Below are 17,715 nucleotides of genomic sequence, written 5' to 3'. Positions count from 1 at the left end.
CCACAAGAAAAGGAACTTAGCCCTAGCCCTACCTAGCCCTTGATCCACACTCTGTGGAACTCAGTGTCACCAACTTGTTTGACCAGTATTAGGGCCCAGGACAGGCCCTCAATGTCTAACAGAGATGGCCCCTTGGGTCATTTAGTTAGAATAGCTGGGTAAATTGTCCCCCAGGTTCCTGCAAGCTCCCAAGGGGCAAGATGACTTTTCCTCACACAGACTTCAGAATCCGAGTAGGAGACACAAAGGCTCCTACCTGTTCCTGTTGAGTCTTTCTGCTGGCAAGAGTGGAACCATAAGCTCCAACTCCTCAAGGAGACCCTAACCTCTCCCTGCCACAAGACCAAAACCAGTGACCAAAATCTACTGGGGATAATCTCTTCTTCCCTGAGAACTGAACAGGACCTCAGGAGAAAATACTGGGGAGAGTGGGTTTCAAAGTCCTCCCCAGAGCTCTAAGCCTCTGAAGTGACCTGACATCAAGAGGGGATGGAGCTAGCTTTATAAACTCTAGCAAGACTGGGATGCCTCCCCAGCTTCAATCCTGAGCACCACATTCTGTTTGCTTGAGCTATGTACCTTGTCATCAGGTCAGGATGTGTGGCCCCCCTAGAAATGCTCTAGGGAGGAGAACCTGAAAGACACAGGCTGGAGTGAAAGTGAGTCCCAGAATCACCCCAAGTGGGCCCGGCCGAGAGGATCTTGAGATGACACTGTAGGTCTACAAGGCTGCTGAGCACCACCTCCTAAGGTTGGTATTTATCTGTTGGAAATTCTACTGAGTTCTACCAGGGCTGATTCCCAAAGCTAAAGTTGCCTGTTCTCTTCTCCTTCCTATCCCCTAAAATCCGCACCCACCCCATCCCACAGTCTGTCAGTCTTTAAGCATTCCTGAGATCCCACTGCATTCAAGGGTACGAAGAAATCTCCTCCAGCTCCCCATTTATTATGGGTTCATAATATAACTTGTGGTGGGATGGAAATTAATGTATATCAAGTGCCTGCCCTGTTTCCAGAAGTGTGTTAAGTACATTGACACATACTGTCTTTCAGTCCTCATGTAAACTGACAAAACTGAGGCTCAAAGATGTTAAGTAACTCTACCAGGTTTCATGACTCTTTCCAATGCATCTTCTGCCTAGTAAATGTTTACGGAGGAGATTAATCCCCACTTCCAGGCTGTTGCACTCCCCCATCTCCTCCACCTACCCCCACCTTCCTCATTCTTCAAGGCCCAGCCTGTGCCTCCTCTTGCTGAAGCCTTCCCAGATGACTCCAGTGGGTTCCTACTGTAGAGCGGGCACCACCCAACTTCACTCTTGTTTCATGCGAGCAAGTTTGCTTCTCAACAAAATTTCAGATCCTAAATGGCCGAAGCCCGGTCTTATGCTATTTTGGAAAGTAGTTGTTTAAATACCTCAGAAAACTGAAATTATTTAAGTACTTTTGAACAACCGCAATTGTTCAAATACTTTTGGATAACAGTAGCTGTTCAAGTATTTGCTGTTCACTTGATACAAAACTTAGAACAGGCTCTGCTTTCAGAACTTCAAACAGAATAAGGATGCAAAACAATCCAATGGGTGAAAGAAAGACAAAAACATTGACAAAGCCTTGTTAAATAATTCTAAATACATCCGTGTGAGTAAAATTCAGCTGCCAGATTACAACAGCACACAAAAAGAGAATTCAGTTGAGTAAGGAAGGCTGACTACAAGGGTTGAGAGATGGCTTTGCAGGATTTATGGAGGAAATCTGGAGGTCCTTCACAAACTGATAGCCTCAGAGTACATATGTAAGGCTGTTGGTCATGGTCACCACAATCAAGAATTATTGATAAGTGTGCCTCTGAAAGAATTGAATGGCCATCTGGTAGTTGGAATGGGAGTAGTAAAGGATTGGGAGGGAACTCAGTCTGGATCATGGGAAGCAGGTGAGAGAGGGGGAGTTGGGAGGAGGACAAGAAACCTCATTTACTGGAGAGCAGGATCCAGAGCTCAGCCTGGGTGGAGAAACTGGAGTCAGGGCAGGAAGTTGACTTTGATAGTTAAAATTCAAGACTGAATCATATGATAGGATTCTGCTACACCACCAGGATCTTGACTTTTGGGGCTGCATATTATGACCTTTACTACAAACAGAATGTTGGTTTGTGAAGGGCATGGGGCGTTCCAATGAATTCTACCACAATCACATAATCACAAACCCAGCTCTGGGAGGAAGGAGAGGCAGCAGGGCTGAAGGCAGTATCTTGGAGCTGACTAGTTCTTCTAGGGCCACAGTCTTCAAACTAGGGTTGTGTACTCCTGAGGGTGAAGTGAAGACTCTTCAAAGGGTTCATAGGCAAGATAATTTTAAAGGGACCCAATTTCCAGAACCACAATGTCCATATCTACTATTTCATAAAACCAATGTCCTTGAAAATGCATCTTTGATGGAAGTACTGTATTCCTTTCTCATCTCCCTCTTCACAATTGCCCTTCTCCCATTTTTGAAAAGAAATGAATGCTTCTAACCCATCCTGAATCTTAGCATAAGGCATTTCACCAGCATACAAAACTTCCAGGATACCACACAAAGAGGCAGTTTCATAAATAGGTAGGTGTTGAAAAAGTAAATGACTTTAATGACTGCCTTTAAAATCCTTTTTAATTCAGATGGAAATCTTTCAACAAAATGGAGGGAATACCTTTTCAAATTGACAGTTGATGGAGCATTAAACATAATTTTTGATGATACATCACCATGTGATTCTTGGCATTAACTAAGAAGGAGTTCAATGAATTGAATGGCATTACCATAAAAAAACTGCTCACGTTCCCATCTATTCTTTTACATTAACAAGGTTTCTCGGAACTTCCTACTTCATGTATAAAATATTTGCCATGGATCACTGTTACGAGTGGCCAAAGTACTTAGATCCTCCTGAGCTGGGTAGACCCTCCTAAAATTGTCTGTTACGATCAGGTATAAAGTATCATTTTTTTATAGACAAATTCACATGGATTCTTTTTGTGTTGCCTGGGGCTACACTGGCACAAAGATACACACCCAGGCAGGAAGTTTGTGGAAGATGCACTCACTCACTGTCAGATTGTCAGGACTCGGTGGGACCTCCAAGATCTTCCATACCAGACCTTGACTTTACCAACGAGGAGTCAGAGGCCCAGAGAGGGGAGAACTGCCGAAGGTAACAGAGCTAATAGGCAACAGAGTCAGAACTAGAAAGCAGGTCTCCATCCTGTCTGTCCAGTGCTCTTTCTCCCATACCCTGTACCTGTTACAGCAGGTAGGAACAAAATTGAGGCTGTTCTATGTTCTTCTGTAGTGTAACACCACATTTCCTCCTTGTCCTCTACAGAAACTGTTTGACATGGATGAAAAGTTGATCAAGTTTTCCTAGGACTGATTTTCAGGATGTAGCCCAGATCCTCAAAGAGGAAGGAGACAAGGGGCAGAAGGGAGAAGGAATTGTGGAGAGGAAGGAAAGGACTCTGGGCATTTCCAGTCCTCCTATGGATGAACATCTTGGAGGACAGTCAAGCAAACACTAAAACACCATTTCCATGCTTATGGCCTCCCAGATGACATTCAACTCAATAGATTCTCAGAGGAAAACATGGTTATGCTGTAGAGGATAGGATGCCCTGAAGGATGCTTAAATACAAGACAGAATAAATACTGATACATGCTACAATATGGATAAGCCTTGAAAATATTAAGTGAAAGAAGCCAGACACAAAAGGCCTATATGGTACAACTCCATTTATATGAAATATCCAAAAGAAAGAAAATAGATTAATGGTCGCCAAGGGCTAGGGAAAGGAGAGAGTGGAGAGTGACTAATAATGGGCGTGAGGTTTTCTTTTTTGGGTGAAACTGTTTTACAATTAAATAGTGGGTATGGTTGCACAACCTTGTGAATATACTAACAAATACTGATTTGTACACTTTAAAATGGTGAATTTTATGGTATGAATTCAATCTTGATTTTAAAAAAGACAGAAAGAAATAGTTGTCAAATAGATTCATTAGTATAATACAGGCACAAGAGATTGGGGCAGAGGACTCACATTTATTGATCATCTACTGTGTCCCAGACATTCAGATATTTGACATTCATTTTTTCATTTAGGCCACACAGCAAACCTGAGAAGTAGGTATATTATCTTCATTTCAAAGATGAGGAAACTAAGGCTCATTGATGTAGCTTACACAAGGATACACAACTAGTTAGTACCATACTAGGAATTAAGACTTGGGTCTGCCTGGCCTCACAGCCCATGTCCACCACTATGGCATGATACTTCCTGTTAGCTTCTTGTAGAAGAAGCCTTATATTTGCTTGGCATTCTCCCTCACTGCACCTTGCACAGTGGTGGGCATGCTGAAGTAATACTGTTTGAGTGATTATCACTTGCCTCCTCTGCAGATGACACCTGGAAAACTAGCTCTTCCCAGTGGCAACCACACTCTAGTTACGCAGTTCATCTTGCTGGGATTCTCCAATTATCCAGACCTCCAGGAGCTTCTTTTTGGAGCCTTCCTGCTCATCTATGCCATGACAGTGGTGGGCAATCTGGGAATGATGGTACTCATCTTCACAGACTCCAGTCTCCATAGCCCCATATATTTCTTCCTCACTGTCCTCTCTTTTCTTGGTATCTGTTACTCTTCTGTGATCACACCCAAGCTATTGGTCAACTTTCTGGCCTCTGACAAGTCCATTTCATTTGAGGGCTGTGTGGTCCAGATGACCTTCTTTGTGGCACATGCAACAGCTGAGAACTTCCTACTGGCCTCCATGGCCTATGACCGCTTCATGGCCATCTGCCAACCCCTCCATTATGGTTCTGCCATGACCAAGGGGACCTGTCTACAGCTGGTGGCTGCTTCCTATGCATTCGGTGGGGTTAACTCTGCCATCCAGTCTGGGAATGTCTTCACCCTGCCTTTCTGTGGGCCTAACCAGGTAACACACTACTTCTGTGACATCCCACCACTTCTCCTCCTGGCCTGTGGAAACAAAGCCACAGCAGGAATGGTCCTCTATATCTTCTCTGCTCTGGTTACCCTTCTGCCTGCTGCAGTCATCCTCACCTCCTACAGCTCTGTCTTGGTGGCCATTGGGAGGATGCGCTCGGCAGCCGGGAGGGAGAAGGTCATCTCCACATGTGCCTCCCACTTACTGGCCATTATCATTTTCTACGGCACTGTGGTTTTCACCTATGTCCAGCCTCATGGACGCACTGATGATACCAATGACCAAGTAGTGTCTGTCTTCTACACCATCATAATTCCCATGCTGAACCCCTTCATCTATAGCCTCCGCAACAAGAAGGTAAAATATGCCTTGAGGAGGAAGCTCCAGGTCAACATCTTTCCCTTCTGAGCCCTGCAAGGTTGTTTGTTGGAATGAGAAAAGCATAGCATCTTCCAAATCACATTATGAATTGACCTAACTGAGAGCAGCCCTGGTTTCAAACGAGGTGGAACAAGTAGGGAAGAAACAGAAAATATAATACTTTGTACAGAGCATTGCAGTTTTTAAAGCATCTTCTTATCCATTATTGTATTGAATATTTGTCATTATACTGTGAGGCACCCATTGTTATGATGATCTCGTTTTACAAATGAAGGATACGTGACTCAGTTAATTACCTAAAGTCATATAGTTAGTGAGAGAGTGAGAATTCAGCATCAGGACTTCTACATCAAAACCAGGGATATTTCAATTATACCACAGCCACAAGTTAAGTCTATTATTGGCAGGTCATCATAACTTCCAAGAAATATCAGACAAGGGGCAGTGCAATCATTCCTGTTTTGCCACTGATTTAGTGAAGTGGGGGTAGGCTTCAAGTGGCTCAGTTCTATCTTCCTGTTCCAAAAAGAAAGATGACCAGGATGAAAGTGTCCTTATTTCTTGTCGCTGCTGCAGTTTTGCTGAGCTGTCTTATTAAATAAGACCTCAGGATCAAGACAGATTTTTCTTTATAAATCTGTTTTCTTCTAGTCAGGTATATGTACATGTCTCATAATTCTCAAGGGTGTGTGTGTGTGGTATTTGGGCAGTAATAGCATTATATAAGATACTGTGCTTAAGGAGACTGAGTCTAAAAAACTTTATATTTGGCCTAAGCATCTTTAAAATAACATGTAATATGATGAATACATGAGTTTTAGAGAATCACACAAAGGAAGAAGCTGAACTTGACCTAATTCAGGGTTGCACGCTGAACAGGAAGGCATGTTCTTAAACTAATGCAAAGTCCTAACCTGAACTGAGTCAGCTTCACCCTCAAGTGAAATTTTTGGATCATTAAAAAGGCTTTTTTCATATCTATCTTAAGGAAATTAGTCTAAATATAGAAAATCTTACTATACAAACAAGTTTATTATAGCATCATTTTTAAAAACAAAAAATTAGAAACAACCTAAGTGTTCAAAGGAGGAAAAGGATTAAATGGTTTATCCGCCAGATGGATTATAACACAACCACTAAAAATTATATTTATGTGATTGCAATAATGCAACAAAAATGATGGCAAAAAGCCTGGGACGAACACACAAAAATGTAAGTGATGGTTATATTAGAGTGATGGCACAATGGGAAAATGTTTTTCTATTTTTCTCAAAAATTTTCCACAACATTTTAATAAGCATGTTGAATTTTGATACTTTATTCTAAAAATCAATAATTAAAAAACCTCCCTTCCAGGAAGCTGAGTGTGAAAATTTCTCACTTTTGTCTTCTTTCTTTAAGAAAATACTTGCTAAATTCCTCCTGTACTTCACATTTCTTTAACTTATAAACTAGGTTTTTAGTAACTGCCTGCAATTGAGACCAGGACTAGAATGCTATCGTCAAGAGACTTGGTAAAAGTTGATCTAATTCACTCACCTGTAAAAATATTTATGAGGCAATTAGTTGCAACACACTGTGGCAGGCCCTGGCTGGATCAATAATCAGAACATGTATTAGTAAGATAGCTTATGCTACAGTAATAAATAAACCCCACAACGTCAGTAAGTTAACACCACAAAAGCTTTCACATATGCTAAATTTGAGACTGATCAGGTGACTCTCCAGGGCAACTTCTCTCCAACCATCAGTGTCTGGACCCCTTTAATATTACAATGTCACCATTTCAACCTGTGCCATCCAAGATTTTAGTGGTGAGGGAAATGATCAAGAAGGTCATGTAGAATGTTTTTAACTAACTGGCCTGAGGCTAGTTCACATCACTTCAACCCTCATGCCGTTAGCATGAAACCAGTCTTATGGCTTCAACATAACTGAAAAGGAGACTGGGAAATATAGTCTTTTTTACCCAGAGAGAGGAAAACTAAATTAGATTTAGTAAATATATAGCTTTGTCTCTGTCACTAGCCAATTGAGCAGTTGATTAGACCATCATCTGTAAAGGGTCACTAGAACAAATCATCACTAGAACAAATCAGAAATAAGGTGCTGGTTAACTCTGTTTCTACATAATTGAAGTAGACTATTTCTTTGGGTGGAAATTGTAAAACATCCCTTGCCTGTGCTGAGCTATCATTGTTGATTATTTTTTGAATCACATGCTTAAATTACATGGCACCACTATAAGGAGTAAACCAGCTCTGAAACAAGCTAGTGGACGGTTGCCTGAAGTTGGAAATCATAGCCACCTTGAATTCGAAAACTAAATACACAACATAGTAGTATTTACTAAGAGTTATCTTATCTAAGTTAAACCCTGTAATGTATCATCCAAGGGTTGGTACAAACACGGACACATACACTCCTGAAGAGATGATAAGAAACAACAAAAAGGAAAGTATTTTGAAAAAAATGAAAGTCAGAAAAAAAACCCACAAAAGTTAAATGTACATATCATATGGCTCTACTGTACAATTTTAATTAATAGACTGTCAGTTGCCATCCACCTCAACTACATAAATATTGAAAAATGTTTATAGACTTTCAGCCTGAAGAGTGGCAAATAATTATCTTATCCCATTCACTGTTGTATCTTCAGTGTCTAGGACAGTGCCTGGAACATTGTAGGCACTCAATAAATATCTGTTCAATAAATGAGTGAATGGGCATCTACATGCCTGTTTTCCTTGGACCAGTCATGTTGTCTGAGAGCTTTTGAGAAATGGAGAATCTGGGGCCCCACCCCAGACCTACTGAGTCAGAATCTGCATTTTAACAAGATCCCAGGTGACTGGTATGCACATTAAATTTTGAGAAGCGCTGATCCACATGCCTCAATCCAGGTCTAAATTTAAGAGTGAACAAGGTATGCAATTCTTCTCCTTCCAGTGCTCACAGTTTAGTCTGGGAGAGTGTTCCTAGCAGAAGGACAAGCATGGCAAAAGCAAAGAAGTGAGAGAACTATGTGTCCTCTTCCCTGATTCTTTTTCAACATTGTGTGTGATCTCCATTAAAATGAGCATTAAGAGAAGAATCAGGGCCGGCTCCGTGGCTTAGCGGTTAAGTGTGCGCGCTCTGATGCTGGCGGCCCGGGTTCAGATCCCGGGAGCGCCCCGAGGCACCACTTCTCCGTCCAACGTGAGGCCGAGTCCCACGTACAGCAACTAGAAGGATGTGAACCTATGACATACAACTATCTACTGGGGCTTTGGGGGGAAAAAACTGAATAAATAAAATCTTTAAAAAAAATAAAATAAAATAAAATAAAAAAAAAAAAGAGAAGAATCAACATGAACGGGGGCATCATGTTGCCTAAGTGGGGATAGGATGATAGGATGGCAATGCCACCTGACCTTGTCTTAATGATGGTGGGAAGGGTTTGTATCATGGGTTAAAAATGTAACTGTGGCTTCCCTTCTATTGTGTCCTATTGTTGCTCTCAAGTGGCAGCCCAAAACAGGACTACATTTCTCAGAACCCTTTGCATACAGATGTGGTCATGTGACTAGGTCTTGCCAAAGGAATGTGATCAGAAGACAGATTTCATTTCAAGGCATAGACTTTTTTTTTTTTTTAATTTTTTGTTTATTGCAGTAACATTGGTTTATGACATTGTGAAAATTTCAGGTGTACATCATTGTACTTCTATTTCTGCATAGATTACATCATGTTCACCACCCAAATACTAATTACAACCCATCACCACACACATATACCAAATTATCCCTTTCACCCTCCTCCCTCCCCCCTTCCCCTCTGGTAACCACCAATCCAGTCTCTGCCCCTATGTGTTTGTTTATTGTTGTTATTATCTACTACTTAATGAAGAAAATAATACGGTATTTGACCTTCTCCCTCTGACTTATTTCACTTTGCATTATACCCTCTATGTCCATCCATGTTGTCACAAATGGCTGGATTTCATCGTTTCTTATGGCTGAGTAGTATTCCATTGTGTATATATACCACAGCTTCTTTATCCATTCGTCCCTTGATGGGCACTTAGGTTGCTTCCAAGTCTTGGCTATTGTGAATGTCGCTGCAATGAACACAGGGGTGCATGTACCTTTACAAATTGGTGTTTCCAAGTTCTTTGGGTAAATACCCAACAGTGGAATAGCTGGATCATATGGTAGTTCTATCTTTGATTTTTTGAGGAATCTCCATACTGTAAGGCATAGACTTTTAAGAAGTGGTTGGCTGTTAGGACCTCTTGACTCTCTATTTCCCCTGCTGATGGGTGAAAGCAGGGGACTCCATGGTCCTAGGACAGGATAGAGCCACATGGAAGGAGCCTGGTTTCCTAAAAAGGTGGAGAAAATCTGCCTCCTAACTGGGAACACAGGGACAAGAAATAAATTCTATTTTGTCAAGCCACTGAAATTTGGGGTTCGTTTATTAAAGCTGTTAGAGTTACCTTACCTAGAACAATGGCTTTTAGGTTTTTTTGGTAATTTTTACTAGCTGATACAACCCTCTCCTTTCTCCCAGGCTGCCTCTCTGAATGCTCCCATCATGTCTCCATTGATCGCTGCATCATATGGAGATGCATCCCCCAGTGACCTTCCCCTGAGAGCAATACTGGTCCAAGTGATATCTAAAAGTAAGCAGTCAATGTCACTTTGACTGTGGCAGGTCCTTCCCTCTAAAGGGCAATATCTTGTGAGGTGTATGTTTTTATACTCCTTTTAGGGATGAAGAAAAGAAGATCCAAGTTAAGCTACTCTTCCAAGTTCTTACAGCTAAAAAGAAGACATGCAGGGCTTAGTTGACCAATAAACATTTTAAAACCTCATTGCTAATTAGAGAAATGAAAATTAAAATCCCAAGATACATGTTTATACCCTCCAAAATAGCAAAAACTAAAAATCAGATAATCCAGATATCAGTAATGGCTGTGAGTTAGTTGGACTAACCACTTTTGACAATAATTTGGCAGGAAATTCAAAAGTTGAACACGTATATACACTCTGATCCAGCAGTTCTATGAGTAGGCATATAATCTAGAGAAATTCTTGCACATTGGCATTATGAAACATGTACCAGAAATGCTTACAGCAGCATTATTTGTCATAGCAAAATAGTGGAAGCAACAGAAATGTCTGTCAACAGTAGAAATGGACAAATAAAATGAGCAAATTCATACGATATCAACTAAACAGCAGCAAAAATAAATGAACTACAGGTCTACTCATCAGGAAGAATGTGTCTAAAACATAAGGTTGAGTGAAGTAAGGAAGTGACAGAAGAATGCACACAGTATTATTCCATTTGTGTAAAGTTTAAAAACAGGCAGAACTAGACAATTATAATATTAAGAAAAGCACTCACAGATGGTAAAACTATTTAAAATAAAGCAAGGAGTGATTGACATGAAATTTGGGATAGTTATTACCTCTTGTGGGGCAAAAAGGGGGGTAATATTAGGGAGAGGCATACAGGAGCCTGCATAGATCATGCTACTCGAAGTGTGATCTGTGGACCACCAACATCTGTGTCACCTGGGAGCTGGTTAGAAATGCAGAATCTCACCTTCTTCCCCAAACCTACTGAATCAGAATCAGCGTTTTAACATGATCCCCAGGTGATTCATACGCACATTAAAGATACTTGTAAAGTTCTATTTCTAAGGTAAATGGTGCATACATAGGTGTTTATTTTCTCAATATTCTTTAAACAGTACAGGTTTTATTAATTTTTACATGTATATTTTGCAATTTAACAATATTTTTAAATATATAGTTTTAATAAATTTTAAAAATATTTTTAAATATATGTATGAAGAAAAAGATGAAGACCACAAAGATGACAAAGAACTAAAACTAAACTCAGATATTTAGACTCAAAATCCAGTGCCATTTCCACTACAGCACGCCTTTGCCCCAAGGCAGTAAATGAACTGACACCAAGGAATTTAACCATTTCTAATTCACACTGAAGCTGGGTGAGCCAAAGGCCACCATAAAAATAGATAAACTATTGGAAGCTTCAGTGGCTTGATCATTTTTATTTAGATATTCTGGGATCGCAAGTGGGTAGAAAATTTATTTTCCTGTTCAGACAATCCCTGCCTTTCCTGGAAATGCTTCCCTAGAAAATGCTTTGGAAAGTGGAATGTTTGCAATTGAACTTTATACTTACATGTTTTAATTTCTTTGGAGGGAAAGGAGGAAGGGAGGGGATACAATTCAGAGAAGTAAAAAGAATTATAAGATCTTGAATACAATATAAATGTTTAATTTGATTTTATATCTGAATGTTACACACTGTATACATGAACATTTAAATTATCAACAATAAATTATACTTTAAAAAGTTACAAGCAAATCTAATTTTCTGGTGTAATTTTCCAACTCAAAAATCCTTGTTCATTCAGTTTATTTGAAATGATATTTGTAAAGGTGAAAATTTAATTTTAATCTTGGATATAAAGATCTGCTAATAGTAATTATGCAAATGGTAGGGCAGGAGATTACATAACCATGAAAGTCTTTTCAACACTCTTGAAAAATTTGTACAGAGAGCATTTAAACACCAATCGTCTTTCTTCCTTGATACAGGAGCCTGCAACAAGCTATATCACTGTCAACATCTTGGTGGACTGTGAACTGCCCTCTGTGAAAGGTTAGCTGATGCTAATTCTCAGCCCCTTTAGAATAAGTGCTTATCTGTGGCCCCAAATTCACCTGTACAAGAAGTGTGACTTTTTTTTCCTCAGCAAGTTCTTTTTTGATCTCCTCATCTGCCAGATGGCAAGAGCATCTCTCTATCAATTCAAGACAATCTCAATCAACTTAACAGTCACCCCCTCCCCAACACCCCCAAACACACCTGCTCCTTCCTTTTGTCAGGGCTTTGAGAGTACCAAGGAATAAGGATGGGATACGTATGGATACTCCCTGGTTCTCTGTTGTTCTCTGTCCATGCTGGCATTTACTGTGACATCCAATTCCCATCTGATTTCCAATTGCTGGACCATGAAATCATGGTCATGACTCCAAGTCTGAAAAGTAAATCCTTTCTAGACTCTCAGCTGCTCCTTCTAGAATGTCAAACACATGCAGCCACCCTTTTGTGCCACTCTGGGTCTGTGGGAAGGTTGTCTCATGCTCTCTCTGCCTGGATCTGCCACACAGATATTTATTCTCAATTGCTCCGACACCTCAAGAAGCAGGGACGCTCTAGACATTGGACCACAAGATTCCTTCCTAGGGATTTGCCAGCCTCCAAACTCACTTCTGCTCTCACTTTCTTCACCTTACAAACCTAAGGAATTTTTACCTAGTCTTTGAAAGAAAGGCACTGGAAAAACTTGCTCTGACAGGTCACCTATTCTTATATGTTTGTGGTTAAAGAATGAGTTTATGCCCTGGGTTATTGATGATTCCAGATTATGGAGTTCAAAAGCTTTTTATCCCAAAAGTTTTATCTCTGCCTTGAGTTTCCAAAACATTTTTCACCTCAAAGACCAGGGATTGATTTTTTTGGTATCTACACTAGGTTGCAACAAGAAGCAAGAAAATAAAAGTGATTCTGAAAAACAGTGGAGCAACAGGAAAAGAAAATACTGTTTGAATTTTAAAAAAATGAAATAAAAGGTCAGCAAGAGTAAAGAGTTCACATTAAGGAACGTGCAAGGGGGTTGTCTTAGTCCATAAATGCTGCTATATCAAAATACCATAGACTGGATGGCTTGTAAACAACAGAAATTTCTTTCTCGCAGTTCTGGAGGCTGGAAGTCCAAGATCAAGTGGCTGGTAGATTCAGTGTCTGGTGAGAGCCCACTTACTGGTTGATAGACAACTGTCTTCTCACAGTGTCCTCACATCATGGAAGGGGCAAGGGAGCTCTCTGAGGTCTCCTTCATGAGGGCATAAATCCCATTCATGAGGGCTCTACCCTCATGACCTAATCACCTCCCAAAGGCCCCACTTCCAAATACCATCACATTGGAGATTAGTTTTCAAATTATGAATTTTAGGGGGATATAAACATTCTATCTATAGTGGGGAGATACTCACAGGACCTCCTGAAGATGCCACACTTGGTTCCATATGAGAAACCAGTACTGCCTTATCATGTAGATGTGGTGGACAGATTAAAGTAACAAGTTAGACAAAATTTTGGCCCATTTTCCATATCCCTCTTCACATAGGCCAACTCTCCAAAGAAGGAGAAGACTGAGGAGGGAGAAGGAAGATGAGGAAAAGTATATTGATTCTCCATTCTCCATTTCAGGACCAGGAGAAATATAAACCCTTAAATCTGGTATGAGATTGAGATTTTGACTTAAACTAGGCTGCTTAACATCTATGATAGATAGCCTCCAATGTTATCCCCCATAAACTCCTTCTTTCCCTGTATGCACGTGGTGCTCCTTATATCAAGAGGTGGAGTCTATTTCCTTTCCTCTTGGATCTGGGCTGATCTTATGACTTTCTTCTTTAAACAACACAATGTAATGGAAATGTAGACCCAGGTCTAGCCTTTAAGAGAACTGAAAACTCTTATGTCCTTCATCTTGGAAGCCAGATGTCTTCCAATATAAGAAGGTCTGACTGCACTTTATTTATCCAGAGAACAAGAAAACACTAATTTGAAAATATATCTGCACTCCTATGTTCATTGCAACATTATTTACAATAGCCAAGAATTGTAAGCAACATAAGTGTCCATCAAAGGATAAATGGATAAAGAAGATGTGGTATATATGTACAGTGGAATACTACTCAGCCATAAAAACGATGAAATCTTGCCATTTGCAACAACGTGGATGGACCTTAAGGGTATTATGCTAAGTGAAATAAGTCAGACAGAAAAAGACAATTACTATATGACTCCACTCATATGTTGAAGATAAACAAACACATAGATACAGAGGACCTGTTGGTGGTTACCAGAGGCAAAGGTGATGGGGAATGGGGTAAAGGGGCATATTTGTACAGTGATAGGTGGCAACTAGACTTTTGGTGGTGAACATAATGCAATCTAAACAGAAATCAAAATATGTACACCTGAAATTTATATAATGTTATAAACCACTGTGACTTCAATAAAAAAATAAGTAATTTAATTATAACTAAAAACAGAAAAAGAAAGTGGCATCAGCATCATGGCAGAGTGAGCTCTTCCCTTAGAATCTCCCCACTAAGATACAACAAAAAGGGCATCTATATACTAACAGAGGACATTCACACAACACAAAAGATGTCTGAGAGACCCAAGCAGCCATATGCCTGAGGGTGGAGGTGCTGGACCCACTGGAGTAAGTGGAAGGAGGTAAGGGGATCTCCTCTCCCTCCCCTAAAGACAGTGATCCAGGGCTCAGGACTGTGAGTGGCTCTGAGAGGAGGGGGGTGCAGCACTCTGTGGGAACCCTCTGGTCTCAAATTTCCCTCACAGTCAGTGAGAAAACCCCACACAGAGGTGACTAAGCTATTGTGGGGGTGTCTTCATCAAGCCAGCACCTGAAGAGAGCAAATAGCCAAGGTAGAGCAAGAACATCCCTGGGGTCACACAGGTGAAAGAAAGCGCTCCTTCCCCTTCCCGGCACAGCCAGAGCATCCATGCATATGATAGAAATGCAGCAGCTGTGAGCAAGTAAGTCGGGGTTGTGGTGGGCTCAGAATACACAGCTCTTGACTTCTACCCAGTGACAGCAGGTGGAGCTGTGACCAGATACTATCACCCTGCAGAGGCACAAATCCATACAATCAAACAATATGAAAAAATATCTTAATACTCCAGATGAGAAGGAAAAGGACAAGCACCCAGAAATCAATCCTGAAAGCACAGAAATTTGTAATCTAAATGACAGAGAATCCAAAATAGCTATCATTAAAAAACTCAATGAGTTACAAGAAAATATAGATAGACAGTTCAATGAAATCAGGAACTTCTTCAGAAAAGAGATTGAAAATAGAGAGAAAAAACAATAAGAAATGTTGGAGATGAAAAACACAATGGATGAGATAAAGAAATATATGGACCCCCTGAATAACAGAGCTAATATTATGGAGGAGAGAATCAGCAGTCTGGAGGACAGAAATATAGAAATGCTTCAAATGGAGCAGGAGAGAGAACTAAGACTAAAAAGAAATGAAGAAATTCTCCAAGAAATATCCAACTTAATTAGGAAATGAAACATAAGGATTATAGGTATTCCAGAGGGAGAAGAGAAGGAGAATGGGGTAGAAAGCTTGTTCAAAAAATAATAACTGAGAACTTCCCAAACCTGGGGAAGGAGTTGGAAATACAAGTGAAAGAAGCTAATAGACCTCCTAACTATATCAATGTAAAAAGACTTTCTCCAAGGCATACAGTAGAAAACCTTGCAAAAGTCAATTACAAAGAAAAAATATTAAGGGCAGCAAGGCAGAAGAAAATAATTTACAAAGGAACCCCTATCACGCTTTCAGCAGATTTCTCAGCAGAAATTTAAAGGCTAAGAGAGAGTAGAATGATATACCCCAAATTTAGAAAGAACAAATCTTTCAGGCAAGAATACTCTATCCAGCAAAAATACCCTTCAGATATGATCAAGAGAGAAAAATTTTCCCAGATAAACAAAAGCCAATGGAGTTCATTGCCACAAGACCACCCCCCCCCAAGAAATGCTCAAGAAGGCCCTTATACCTGAAATAAAAAGAAATGGGTTACAAAGTCTTGAACAAGGAGATGAATAAGTAGACATAATCGGAAAAATTGTAGCTCTCCATCAAAACAGGTTAGCAAACATTTAATTATACTATTAAAGATAAAAGGAAGGAAAACATCAAAAATAAATATAATCTCATAATTTTAACCACAGATTCACAACACAAGATGGAATAGGCTGTGACAATAATAACTTAGAAGGGGAAGAGGAATAGGATGGAATCACGTTAGTCTAAGGAAATAAGAGGCTATCAGAAAATGAACCATCTCATCTATAAGATTTTTTATACAAACCACATGGTGACCACTAAACAAAAAATCAGAACAGAGTCACATATGGCAAATAAAGAGAAAACTAAGAAAATCATCATAGAGAACTACCAAAGTGATCAGTAGTCTGAAATACACAGGACAAAAAATAAGGGAAATGCAGAACAGGAAAATGAGCAATAAAATGGTAACATTAAGCCCTCATATACCAATGATCACTCTAAATGTAAATGGATTGAATTCTACAATCAAAAGATACTAAGTGGTGTGTTAGATTAAAAAATAAGACCCAACAATATGCCCTCCAGGAAACATATCTCAGCTCTAAAGACAAACAAGGTTCAGAATGAAGGGATGGAAGATGATACTCCAAGCTAATGGCAAACTAAAGAAAGCAGGTATTGCCATACTTATATCAGACAAAGTATATTTCAACACAAAACAGGTAATGAGAGACAAAAAGGGGCAGTATGTAATGATAAAAGAGATACCCCATCAAGAAGACATAACACTTACAAATATATATGCACCCAACAAAGGAGCACCAAAGTACATTAAGTAACTATCAACAAACATAAAATGAGATATTAACAACAACACAATAATAGTAGGGCACCTTAACACCACACTGTCATCAATGGATGGATCATCCAGAAAGAAAGTCAACAAGGAAATAGTGGATTTAAATGAAAAACTAGACAAGATGGACTTAACAGATATGTATAGAACACTCCATCCCAAAACAGCAGAATACAGGTTCTTCTCAAGTGCACATGGAACATTCCCAAGGATATACCACATTTTGGGAAACATGGCAAGCCTAAATAAATTTAAGAAGTTTGAAATCACATTGAGCACCTTTTCTGACCATAATGCTATGAAACTAGAAATCAACTATAAGAAAAAAGCTGGGAGGGCAGGCCCCGTGGCTTAGTGGTTAAGTGCGCGCGCTCCGCTGCTGGCGGCCCGGGTTCGCATCCCGGGCGCACACCGACGCACCGCTTCTCCGGCCATGCTGAGGCCGCGTCCCACGTACAGCAACTAGAGGGATGTGCAACTACGACATACAACTATCTACGGGGGCTTTGGGGGAGAAAAAAAAGGAGGAGGATTGGCAATAGATGTTAGCTCAGAGCCGGTCTTCCTCAGCAAAAAGAGGAGGATTAGCACGGATGTTAGCTCAGGGCTGATCTTCCTCACAAAAAAAAAAAAGAAAAAAGCTGGGAAAGTTACAAGTACCTGGAGACTAAACGAAATGCCACTGAACAACCAGTGGATCATTGAAGAAATTAACTGTGAAATTAAAAAATATCTGGAGACAAATGATAATGAAAAGGCATCATACAAACTAATATGAAATGCAG

At 40.1% G+C, this 17,715-nt stretch overlaps 1 protein-coding gene across 1 annotated transcript; it reads left to right on the top strand.

Annotated features, from left to right (window-relative positions):
• Nucleotides 1-297: 297 nt before the first annotated feature.
• Nucleotides 298-5,392, top strand: LOC101401170 (olfactory receptor 5B21-like). Its single transcript, XM_014793114.2, has 4 exons — nucleotides 298-401; nucleotides 1,734-1,761; nucleotides 2,931-2,934; nucleotides 4,433-5,392. The coding sequence occupies exons 2-4, from the start codon at nucleotides 1,745-1,747 to the stop codon at nucleotides 5,390-5,392; spliced, it is 981 nt and encodes a 326-aa protein (XP_014648600.2). The 5' UTR covers nucleotides 298-401; nucleotides 1,734-1,744.
• The last annotated feature ends 12,323 nt before the right edge of the window (nucleotides 5,393-17,715 follow it).

The sequence above is a fragment of the Ceratotherium simum genome, chromosome 34 (genome assembly GCF_057802395.1).
Source record: "Ceratotherium simum simum isolate JZ-2026a chromosome 34, ASM5780239v1, whole genome shotgun sequence".
Classification (NCBI taxonomy): domain Eukaryota; kingdom Metazoa; phylum Chordata; class Mammalia; order Perissodactyla; family Rhinocerotidae; genus Ceratotherium; species Ceratotherium simum.
The sequence above is the reverse complement of the archived record's forward strand: the minus strand, read 5'-3'. Positions and strand labels throughout refer to the sequence as shown.